General features: G+C 54.5%; 1 protein-coding gene across 1 annotated transcript in view; it reads right to left on the bottom strand.

Moving 5' to 3' along the window:
* Positions 1-244: 244 nt before the first annotated feature.
* The window catches only part of LOC119964241 (2-5A-dependent ribonuclease-like), a 38,561-nt gene continuing 26,923 nt past the window's right edge, over positions 245-11,882 (bottom strand). Inside the window, exons 5-7 of the mRNA XM_038793523.1 lie at positions 9,540-9,672; positions 4,254-4,372; positions 245-667 (exon numbers count right to left, since the gene is read on the bottom strand). Of these exons, the coding sequence (XP_038649451.1) occupies positions 547-667; positions 4,254-4,372; positions 9,540-9,672 (373 nt within the window). The 3' untranslated portion in view covers positions 245-546. The remainder of the gene's footprint in view (positions 668-4,253; positions 4,373-9,539; positions 9,673-11,882) is intronic.

Genomic DNA, 11,882 nt, shown 5'->3' with positions numbered 1-11,882 from the left:
ATAGATAAGAGTGGATGTTCAGAGACTATTTCCTTGGGTGGATGAAGCTGTTACAAGGGGGCATAACTATAAGGTTCAGGGTGGGAGATATAGGAGGGATGTCCGAGGTAGGTTCTTTACTCAGAGAGTGGTTAGGGTGTGGAAAGGACTGCCTGCTGTGATAGTGGAGTTGGACACTTTAGGAACTTTCAAGCGGTTATTGGATAGGCACATGGAGCACACCAGAATGACAGGGAGTGGGATAGCTTGGTTTCAGACAATGCTTGGCACAATATCGAGGACCAAAGGGCCTGTTCTGTGCTGTACTGTTCTATGTTCTATGTCTTGTTGGAGATGATCATTGCCTGGCACTTGTGTGGCGCAATTGTTACTTCACTGAATACATTTCAAAAGTACATTATTGACTGTAAAGCACCTTGGGATGTCCAAAGGAGATGAATGGTCCTTGTTTCTTTTATGCCATTGAAGCAAGCATGTGATTCTGTTTAATAATTCAATAGCAGAGCCAGTGGAGCGATATCAATCCTTTGAAGGCAGGAGTAGATTCTATTCCTTTGGAAAGTGCTTCTTCCACTCTGTGTCCGCCACAGCATTGTAGACAGCGATGACGAGATCGGGAAAGAATCCAAAACAATAACTTTCTGCACTCTTCATCAAACTGTGTAATCTGGGGAAAAAAGCAATTAGATACTGAAGTTTTGGTATTTAACACTCACCAGGAGTATAAATATCAATGTTACTGGCATCACACTGATCTGCTCGTTGTACAGTTGATAAAAGTATTTCTGGAACCTTTGAATACAAATACTGTTTAGTCCCCTTCTGAAAATCCTTCTGCTGGTGGGTGGGCCTCGGATAAGGGAATATAGGTTTAATATCATTCAGGGGAGAATTTAGGAAGCATTTCTTCATGACCAGGATGGAATGTGTATCCCATTTTGGAAAGAAGGATGGAAACCTCTCCAGCTAAAAGCCAGCTAAATTAGTAGTTTTAAATCCGTCACTGATAATTTTGTTTTTGCCAGTTAAGGTTTCAGAGGCAAGGCAAGAGAACAGTGTTACAAATGGGATCTGCGCGGAGCTGGTTGAAGGGCTGGGGGCCCCAGTCAGGCTGGAGGAGGTAGTGGAGAGCTTGAAGGTCATGCAGTCGGGGAAGGCCCCAGGGCCGGACGGGAACCCAGTCGAGATCTATAAAAGGTTCTCCGGAATATTGGGTCCGGTGCTGTTGAAGGTCTTTAACGAGGCCAAGGAAAGAGGAGTTTTACCCCAGACGATGTCACAGGCCATGATCTCGCTCATTTTGAAAAGGGACAAGGACCCGGAGCTGTACGGGTCTTATAGGCCGATATCCTTGGTGAACGTGGATGCCAAACTTCTGGCTTCTAGGGTTGGGGACCGTGTACCAGACGTTCTCGGGGAGGATCAGACAGGGTTTGTTAAGGGTAAGCAGCTGGGGGCCAATGTAAGAAGGTTGCTCAATGTCATCATGATGCCCCCGGAAGGTAGGGAAGTTGAAGTGGTGGTTGAGATGGACGCAGAAAAAGCCTTTGACCGGGTTGAGTGGGATTACTTATGGGAGGAGCGGTTCGGGTTTGGGAGTGGCTTTGTTGACTGGGTTAGGCTGCTATACCGGGCTCTGGTAGCTATGTACGGACAAATAGGACGACGTTGGAATATTTCAGATTATACCGGGGGATGAGACAGGGATGTCCCCTCTCCCCACTGCTGTTTGGGCTGGCGATAGAGCCGCTGGCAATTGCTCTGAGGCCTCAAGGTGCTGGAAGGGGTTGATCCGGGGGGAGGGTGGAGCACAGAGTCTCGTTGTATGCGGATGACTTGCTGCTGTATGTCTCAGACCCAATGGAGGGGATGGGGGAAATTATCGGAATCCTCGGGGAATTCGGCCGGTTTTCGGGTTACAAGGTTAATATGGGGAAGAGTGAGTTGTTTGTGGTTCAGGCGCGAGGTCAGGAGACGCGACTCGGGGAACTGCCGTTAGAGTGGGAGGGGGCAGTTTTAGGTACTTGGGTATTCAGGTGGCGAGGGATTGGGATAGGCTACACAAATTGAACCTGGCCTGGTAGGTGGACCAGATGAAGGAGGATTTCCGGAGATGGGACGCGCTCCCGCTGTCTCTGGCGGGTAGGGGGCGCAGTCGTTAAAAATGATGGTCCTCCCAAGGTGTCTCTTTGTTTTCCATGTGCCTCCCCATTTTCATCCCGCGTTCCTTTTTCAAGCGGATTAATAAGATTATCGCGGGCTTAGTGTGGGGGGCAAGCCCCCGGGGGTGAAGAGGGCAATGCTGGAATGGAACCGGGGAGATGGCGTGCTGGCGCTGCCGGATTTCAGTAACTACTATTGGGAGGGCAACATAGCCGTGGTGAGGAGGTGGCTGGTGGTAGTGGTGGGGGGTGGGGGGGGGGGGGGGGAAGCTAGTGTGGGTGCGCATGGAGGCGGCCTCGTGTAAGGGCATATGTTTAGGGGCACTGGTGATGGCGCCCCTGCCGTTCCCGCCAGTGCGGTACTCCATCAGTCCAGTGGTGGCGGCAGCCCTGAGAGTCTGGGGGCAGTGGAGGAGACATGTGGGGGCTTGGGAACATCGGTCTGGTCCCCAATCTGCGACAATCATAGGTTTGCCCCGGGGGAGGATGGATGGGGGGTTCCGTATTTGGTGGAGAGCGGGAATAGAGAGGATGGGGGACTTGTTCATAGAAGGAAGCTTCCTGAGTATGAGGGCGCCGGAGGGGAAGTTTGCATTGGCTGGGGGAAATGAACTCCGATATTTACAGGTACGTGACTTTTTGCGGAGGCAGGTACCAACGTTCCCACTCCTGCCGTTGAGGGGGATTCAGGACAGGGTGGTCTCTAGCGGATGGATAAGGGAGGGGAGCGTCTCAGACATATGTAGAGAGCTTATGCTTTCGGAGGAGTCGCAGACCGGGGAGCTGAAGTGAAAGTGGGAGGATGAAGAGCTGGCGGGGGGAGGGGGGGGGAGATTGAGGAGGGCCTTTGGGCGGACGCGTTAGGAAGGGTCAATGCGACTGCGACATGTGCCAGGCTCGGCCTGATCCAATTTAAGGTTGTTCACCGAGCTCACGTGACGGTGGCCCGGATGAGCAGATTCTTTGGGGTGGAGGACAGATATGGTGGGGGGGGGCAGCGAACCATGTCCATTGGGCATGTCCAAAACTGAGGGGATTTTGGCAGGGTTTGCCGACACTATGTATTAAGTACGAGGGGGGCAATGAGTCCGGAGGTGGCGATTTTTGGGGTATCGCAGGACCTGAGAATCCAGGAGGAGAAAGAGGTGGACATTTTGGCCTTTGCTTCCCTGGTAGCCTGGAGGTGCATATTGCTGGCATGGAGGGACTCAAAGCCCCCGAAATCGGAGACCTGGCTTTCAGACATGGCTGGCTTCCTCTGCCTGGAGAAAATTAAGTTCGTCATGAGAGGGTCTCAGCTGGGGTTCGCCCGGAGGTGGAAAATGTTCGTCGACTTCCTCGCAGAGAACTAGTCGTCAGCAGTAATGAGACCATCAATTCACTCAGAACATAATTGGAAGTAAACTGTAGTTTTAATAGTCTTACAACTGAGCCTGCCTGCGACCAGAAGAACTGAGAGCAGGCTCACGGCTGCAGCACGTTATACTTCCGGTAGTGGGAGGGGCCATGGGTGGAGCCATGGGCAGAGCCAAGGGTGGAGCCCTGTACAAGCTCCTCATCTCCCCCTATGGGCAGAGCCGCGCAACGGCTCACAGACAGAGCCCACAAGGACATAATACTATGCAATACAATACAGTGTGAATTACAATACAGTATGAATTCACCATAAGCAGAAAAGGCGGGGGCGTGTTAGGTTTGTGCAGGCTAGGGGGGTAAGTAATGGCAAGACCTGCGGGAGAGGGTGGTGGAATTTACACTATGTATATATGTCTCTTGTTATTTATATTGTTGATTTTATTGCTGTTAAAATGCCAAAGAAATACCTCAATAAAACATTTATTTAAAAAAAGATATGGGATCTGCTGTGTTCTCAATGAATGGCAGAGCAGTTTAGAGCAGCTGAATGGCTCATCCCCTATGAAAGGATCCCATCAACCCAGCAATCAGTCAAGTGAATCTTCGTTAGTCTCCCTGAGCCCGTTAAGAGCTTTTAGGAGGAAAGAAAACAGAATACTGGCAGTTATTTTTGTTTTAAATCTATAGTAAAAATTAGAAAGAGGAAAGAAAAATAATGGCCCTCAATTCACATACTCCTTCTTTTCATCGAAATGCTGGATCAGGTTTCTTATGAATTTCAGGAGGTCACTGGTGGTGTCCGTATAAGGAATGCGTTGTCTCTTATTCATGTTATTTAGGACTTCCGGACTGATCTAAAAAGAAAGGAATACCAGAGTTTATCTTTAAATTAAATTGACTTTGTAACTTCCTCATTCACATTCGACCTTTGGCCGAGCCACCTGTTTACATGTTCTTTCTCCTCCAGGCCAGGGGGTGGCGATCTTGCCCATGGATCTCTAACAGAAAAGAGGCATAATTACAAATGGTACGACTGGTCCTTCTGACGCTTGCCATCCGTCATTCCCCACTACCCCTCCACTATCACTGAGTTACGGTCATTGCTGTTACCAACTAAAGGAGCAGTTTGAAGAACAACAGACTCAAAAACTTACTAATGAGAAACTGGGTGGAAATGTATTTTTACAGATGCTGTATATTCAATTGCCATTATAAAATCATTACTTCCCCTTGCCTTCTCTGGTATCTCCCACTTTGTTACAGCTCATATCAGAAGTACAGGAGGATGGGAAATTTGTAACCACACCCGCCCCTTCAATATGTTGCAATATGATACTTTGAATTACTTTATTCAAAGTATCGTACTGCATCTTTGACTTTGTCTTTTTAAATGTTTCTGGAACCTACCTCTTCATTCACCTGAGGCAGGAGCTGTGCTCCGAAAGCTAGTGATTGAAACAAGCCTGTTGGACTTTAACCTGCTGTTGAAAGACTTCTTACTGTGCTCACCCCAGTCCAATGCCGGCATCTCCACATCATGGGCGGGATTCTCCGACCCCACGCAGGGTCGGAGAATCGGCCGGCAGCGGCGTTATTCCCGCTCCCGCAGGGTTTTTAAATCTCTGACCGGCCAAAAACCGGCGCTGTGCAAATCCCGCCGGCAGCCTCTGAAAACAGCTGGCGCCGGCGGGATTTCATTTTTTTTTTAGATTCCACAAATCTCCGGCCCGGATGGGCCGAAGTCCCGCCGACGTGGCCACGGGTCACGTCGGCGAAAATCACAGTAGCTTTAAAACGGCGTCAACCTTTGATGATGGTTGACGCCGTTCAGTGTCGGGGGGTGGGTGGGGGGGGGGGTGGGTTGCGGCATCAAGGGGGGGTGGGTTGCGGCATCGGGGGGGGGTTGCGGCATCGGGGGGGTGGGTTGCGGCATCGGGGGGGGTGGGTTGCGGCATCGGGGGGTGGGTTGCGGCATCGGGGGGTGGGTTGCGGCATCGGGGGGTGGGTTGCGGCATCGGGGGGTGGGTTGCGGCATCGGGGGGGTGGGTTGCGGCATCGGGGGGTGGGTTGCGGCATCCGGGGGGTTGCGGCATCGGGGGGGGGCATCGGGGGGGGGTTGCGGCATCGGGGGGGGTTGCGGCATCGGGGGGGGCATCGGGGGGGGTTGCGGCATCGGGGGGGCATCGGGGGGGGTTGCGGCATCGGGGGGGGGTGGGTTGTGGCATCGGGGGGGTGGGTTGCGGCATCGGGGGGGTGGGTTGCGGCATCCGGGGGGTTGCGGCATCGGGGGGGGGTTGCGGCATCGGGGGGGTTGCGGCATCGGGGGGGGCATCGGGGGGGGGCATGGGGGGGGTTGCGGCATCAGGGGGGGTTTGGGGGCAGCGGCGTGCAGAGAGGGGGGGCTACGGATGCCCTGGGCCAATGCACCGTCGCCTCCCCCCTCTGTACGCCGTTGCCCCCTGCCCCACCCACCCCCCCTCACCACCCCTACCTCCCTCCAACGCCCCTACCCACCACCCCTACCCCCCTCCAACGCCGCCCTCCATCTCTCGCAACGCCGCAACCCCCCACCCTCAACGCCACAACCCCCCCTCATCGCCGCAACCCCCCCCTCTCAACGCCGGGTCCCCCCCCCCCTCAACGCCGGTACCCACACCCCGTCCCCCTCCCTCTGAAGGCCGGTACCCACACACCCCCCCCCTCTCTCCTCCTCCCCCCCTTCTCTCCTCCTCCCCCCCTTCCTTCCTCCTCCCCCCCTTCCTTCCTCCTCCCCCCCTTCCTTCCTCCGTTAGTGAGGGGGGGGGGGGTGCGGCGGTGCGTTGGCCCCGGGCATCCGTCGCCCCCCTCCTCTGCACGCAGCTGCCCCTACCCCAACCCCCCCTCACCACCCCTACCCCCTTCACCACCCCTACCCCCCTCCAACGCCGCACCCCCCCACCCCCCACTAACGCCGCACCCCCCCACTAACGGAGGAAGGAAGGGGGGGAGGAAGGAAGGGGGGGGGAGGAAGGAAGGGGGGGAGGAAGGAAGGGGGGGGACGGAGGAAGGAAGGGTGGGGAGGAGGAAGGAAGGGGGGAGGAGGAAGAAGGGGGGACGGAGGAAGGAAGGGGGGGAGGAGGAAGGAAGGGGGGGAGGAGGAGAGAGGGGGGGGGGGTATGGGTACCGGCCTTCAGAGGGAGGGGGGCGGGGTGTGGGTTCCGGCGTTGAGGGGGGGGGGGGGGTTGCGGCGTTGCGAGAGATGGGGGGGCGGCGTTGGAGGGGGGTAGGGGTGGTGGGGAGGGGGTAGGGGTGGTGGGGAGGGAGGTAGGGGTGGTGGGGAGGGAGGTAGGGGTGGTGGGGAGGGAGGTAGGGGTGGTGGGGAGGGAGGTAGGGGTGGTGAGGGGGGTGGTTGGGGTAGGGGGCAGCGGCGTACAGGGGGGGGGGGCGACGGTGCGTTGGCCCCGGGCATCCGTCGCCCCCCCTCTCTGCACGGCGCTGCCCCCAAACCCCCCCCCCCCCGATGCCGCAACCCCCCCCACCCCATGCCGCAACCCCCCCCCCCCACCCTCAAATGCCGGAACCCCCCCCCCCCCCCAAATGCCGGAACCCCCCCCCCCCAAATGCCGGACACCCCCCCCCCCCCCAAATGCCGGAACCACCCCCCCCCCCCCAAATATGTTGCTCCGAGCACTCTAATGCCTCAAACCAATCTGCTCATGAGCAGTTAATTATCTTTCATCCAAACATGGCATCATGGAGTCCTAACAAGACTGGAGTCAATGGGAATCAGGGGGGAAACTCTCCACTGGTTGGAGTCATACTTGGCACAAAGGAAGATGGTTGTGGTGGTTGGAGGTCAATCATCTCAGCTCCAGGACATCACAGCAGGAGTTCCTCAGGATAGTGTCCCAGGCCCAACCATCTTCAGCATCTTCATCAATGACCCTCCTTCCATCACAAGGTTAAAAGTGGGGATGTTTGTTGATGACCTCACTATATTGAGCATCATTCATAACTCCTCATATATTGGAACAGTCCATGTCCAAATACAGCAAGACCTGGACAATGTCCAAATGCAGCAAGACCTGGACAATATCCAGGCTTGGGCTGAGAAATGGCAAGTAACATTCGCCAGGTGTTCGACAAGTGCCAGGCAATGGCCATCTCCAACAAGAGAGATGGAACTAACTTCCCATGGCATTCAATGGCATGACCATTGCTAAATCCCCAAATATTCACATCCAGAGGGTTACCATTGACCAGAAACTGAAATGAAACAGCCATATAAATACAAGAGCAAGTCAGAGGCTGGGAATTATGCAGTAACTCACCTCCTGACTCCCCAAAGCCTGTCACAAGGCACAAGTCAGGAGTGTAATGGAATAATCTCCACTTGCCTGGATGAGTGCAGCTCCAACAACACTCAAGAAGCTCAGCATATATCCAGGACAAAGCAGCCGCTTGATTGACCCTCTTTGACTGTCACTCCTTCTACTATCGATGTACAGTGGCAGCTGTGTACCATCTACAAGATGCACTGCAGGAGCTCACCAAGGCTCCTTTAACAGCACCTTCCAAACCTGTGATACCTCCCACCTCGAAGGACAAGAGCAGCAGATACAAGGGAACACGACCACCTGGAAGTTCCACTCCGAGTCACTCATCATCCTGACTTGGATATATATTGCCATTCCTTCACTGTGGCTGGGTCAAAATCCTGGAACTCCCTCTCTAACAGCACTGTGGGTGTACCTACACCACATAGACTGCAACGGTTCAAGAAGACAGCTCACCACTACTTTCTAAAGGGGCAATTTGGAATGGGCAGTAAATACTGGTCCAGCCATCCGTGAAAGAATTTTAAAAAAAAATTCTGCTTTATAATAACACACCGCAATAATAATCTTTATTGTCACAAGTAGGCTTACATTAGCACTGCAATGCAGTTTCTGTGAAAAGCCCCTAGTTGCCACATTCCGGTACCTGTTCGGGTACACAGAGTCCAAATTACCTAATTTACCTAACTACACGTCTTTCGGTACTTGTGGGAGGAAACCGGAGTACATGGAGGAAACCCACGCAGACACAGGGAGAATGTGTAGGCTCCCGCACTGTAGCATTTAAAATGGCCGTCCGCAAAGGATAATGGGAATTGTGGTCAGGTTGGGACACAGACGTGTGTATTGTGCAAAGGAAACTAGACCTGTACAGAAACTTGCACCTGCTAAAGATCAATCACCGATTTCCCCAGGACAATGGGACACAGATTGAAACATAGCAGCAGGAACAGACTCGGGAGTGCCTATTCACCTTATTTGGAAGTGCATACGTGTCTTGAAAAATAACAACCAGGACCCGCCCAGCTATCAAGGTACCCACCCCTAATTGGCCAGAATCGATTTGGGTGATCGAAACCCTATCGATCTATTGGATCCTGAGTTGGGACCGTCCGAAAGATCGGAGGATAAGAGGAACTGCGCAACCAACGCTCGCTCTCTTTTGGGACCACGCCAACTGTAGCATATCAACCAGCCAAGTTCAAGGACCCGCGATCGCTACCTGAAGGACGAGACTCAGCCCGGACGCTCATGCCAACTTCCAGCCACCACATGTGGGAAACCAGATAAAGGTCTTGTCTAACCTGCACAGAGCCGGTCAGTTGAAAGTTAAGTAAAGGTCATTTAAGCTGTGAGGTATAGGTAATGTGCAGTAGTGTGTAGATTATTAAGTATAGAACCAATCCTGTGTCTAATAATAAACAATAATTGAACTAATATACTGGTTGTGTGGTCATTTGTCCAATACACAGAATGTACTCGCGTCTTGTGGTTACTAATAAAGATAGAGGTCCAACAGCACAGACAGTGACCAATCGTACCTGGGACCCTGGCGTTGTGAAGCAACAGTGCTAACCACTGTTCTACCATGCCGCCCAATTGAGGTCTTTAGCAGCTGAAAGCATCTAAACCGTACAAATGTAACTGTCATTGGGTGCTAATCAGACCCCAGACAGCTCTGGGGATTACAGATTCAAAGCTGTACCTTCTCTGTCCACTGGTGAAAGGATCTCTCCTGGTCCTTGCCCGCCTTGTTCAAAATCTGGACTATCTGACTGGAAACAATCCGTTTTGTCACATCGTTTTCATTGGCAATGCTTTGGATAAACTGGCTCTTTCTGGAATGAAAACATTAAAAACTCAGTTAGGGGCTGGGTAACGTTGTGGCTAACATCCGTCCCTACCTCTAGACCAGAAACTCTGGGTTCAAGTCTCACTATCAGGTCTTGTGGGTGACAGAAAGTGGGTTCATAACATGATTATCAACCTGGAAATCTCTCCAAGAAGCCCGAGGAGAGGCAGTAAGAGCGGGAAAAGTTTCCTGGTCAGCCAGGCCGCAGAAGGTAACAGCAAACCACTGTACATATATCTGCCAAGTATCATCATGGGCCAATCCATTAGAAACATAGAAACATTCTTCCGGTTGCAGCTATGCGGAGATAAGCCGCACGTTCGGCAGCTCCCGCTTCAAAAGGACTTGTGGGCTCTTTTAAGGGCCCCAAACAGCGCTGATTCGATGATTCCCGGTGGATAAAGGGGTCTGGAGCAAAACCCCCCGGGATTTATGGTGCGGACTCGAAGTGGGGCGAGGAGAAAAACGGCAGCAGCTCCCCTGGAAAAGCGGGGGAAGGTGGACAAAATGGCGGCCGGTGGAGCCCCTGAGGAGTGGAGGCAGTGGGCTGAGGAGCAGCAGGCGGCCCTTCTGCGCTATTTCACGGAGCTGAAAGGGGAGTTGCTGGAATCCCTGAAGGTGATGACTAGTAAGCTGCTGGAGACCCAGACAACCCAGGGTGCAGCGATACTTGAGTTGCAGCAGCAGGCCTCTGAGCGCGAGGAGGAGGTTTCGGCCCTCGTGGGGAAGGTGGAGATACACGAGGCGCTTCATAAAAAGTGGCAAGATCGGTTCGAGGAGATGGAGCTTTGATCACGGAGGAAGAACCTGCGGATCCTGGGCCTCGAGGAGGGGCTGGAGGGGTCGGACCTGCCGTCCTATGTGGCCGTGATGCTGAACTCGCTGGTGGGGGCAGGATCCTTCCAGCTGCCCCTGGAGCTGGAGGGGGCCCACAGAGTACTGGCCAGGCGGCCTAAGGCGAATGAACCCCCGCGGGCGGTGCTGGTGCGGTTCCATCGGTTCAGCGACCGGGAGTGTGTTCTGCGATGGGCCAAGAAGGTGAGGAGCAGTAAGTGGGAGAATTCGGTAGTGCGTATCTACCAGGACTGGAGTGCGGAGGTGGCCAAGCGGAGAGCCGGGTTTAACCGGACGAAGGCGGTGCTCCACGGAAAGCAGGTGAAGTTCGGCATGTTGCCGCCTGCGCGCCTGTGGGTCACCTACAAGGACCGGCAATACTACTTTGAGTCCCCGGAGGAATCGTGGGCCTTTGTGCAGGCTGAAAAGCTGGACTCGAACTAGAGATTAGGGGCTGTGGGAGTTTTTCTATTCTATTCATGTATCATTGTTTATGCTGTAGCGGGTTATTCTGTTTGTTTCTGTTTTTTCTCTCGCTTTCGGACGACGTGGGTTATGGTTTTGTGTTCTAAGGGGTGTACTGGGGTTTGTGGTTGATCTGTGTCGTTGTTTGTATGGAGGTGGTGGTTGGGTTGGGACTGCGGTTTGGGAGCTGCGTTGGTGGGGTGGGGCAGTGTGAAAGCGCGGGCTTTTCTCTGGTTTCCCGCGCTGCGGGACGAGGGGGTGGAGCTGGTGGCGAGGGGCGTGGCTATTAGACCGGGTTTCCCGCGCTGAAGCGGTGCCCAGGAGCTGATGCAGGGGAGGAGGGGGGACCTCATATCGGGAGGGGTCGGAGTTAGGGAGGGAGCTGCCGGGGTCAGCAGAAGTCAGCTGGCTCACGGGAGTACAGTGGAGGGAGAGTCGCGGCTAGGAGGGGTCCTAGCCTTGGGGGGGGGGGGGGGGGGGATACCGGGTTGCTGCTGGATTGGCCAGGGAGGAGTTGCTGCGGGTCGGGGGAGTCGGGGTGAGGTTCTATCGCCGTGGGAAACGGGCCAAATGGGTGCTGGCCAGGGGCGAGAAGTCGATGGGCTATGGCTAGTCGACTGGGGAGGGGGCGGGGTGCCCCCTGATCCGGCTGATTACGTGGAACGTGAGGGGGTTGAGTGGGCCGGTTAAGCGGGCCGGGGTGTTTACGCATCTGAAGGGACTGAAGGCGGACGTGGCCATGCTCCAGGAGACCCGCCTGAAGGTGGCGGACCAGGCCGTCTGAGGAAGGGGTGGGTGGGGCAGGTTTTCCACTCAGGGCTCGACTTGAAGAACCGGGGGGTGGCGATCCTGGTGGGGAAGAGGGTGGCGTTTGAGGCGTCTGAGGTTGTGGCTGAT

This window comes from Scyliorhinus canicula, chromosome 4 (assembly GCF_902713615.1).
Source record: "Scyliorhinus canicula chromosome 4, sScyCan1.1, whole genome shotgun sequence".
Lineage (NCBI taxonomy): Eukaryota > Metazoa > Chordata > Chondrichthyes > Carcharhiniformes > Scyliorhinidae > Scyliorhinus > Scyliorhinus canicula.
This window is presented reverse-complemented; position numbering and strand designations above follow the sequence as displayed.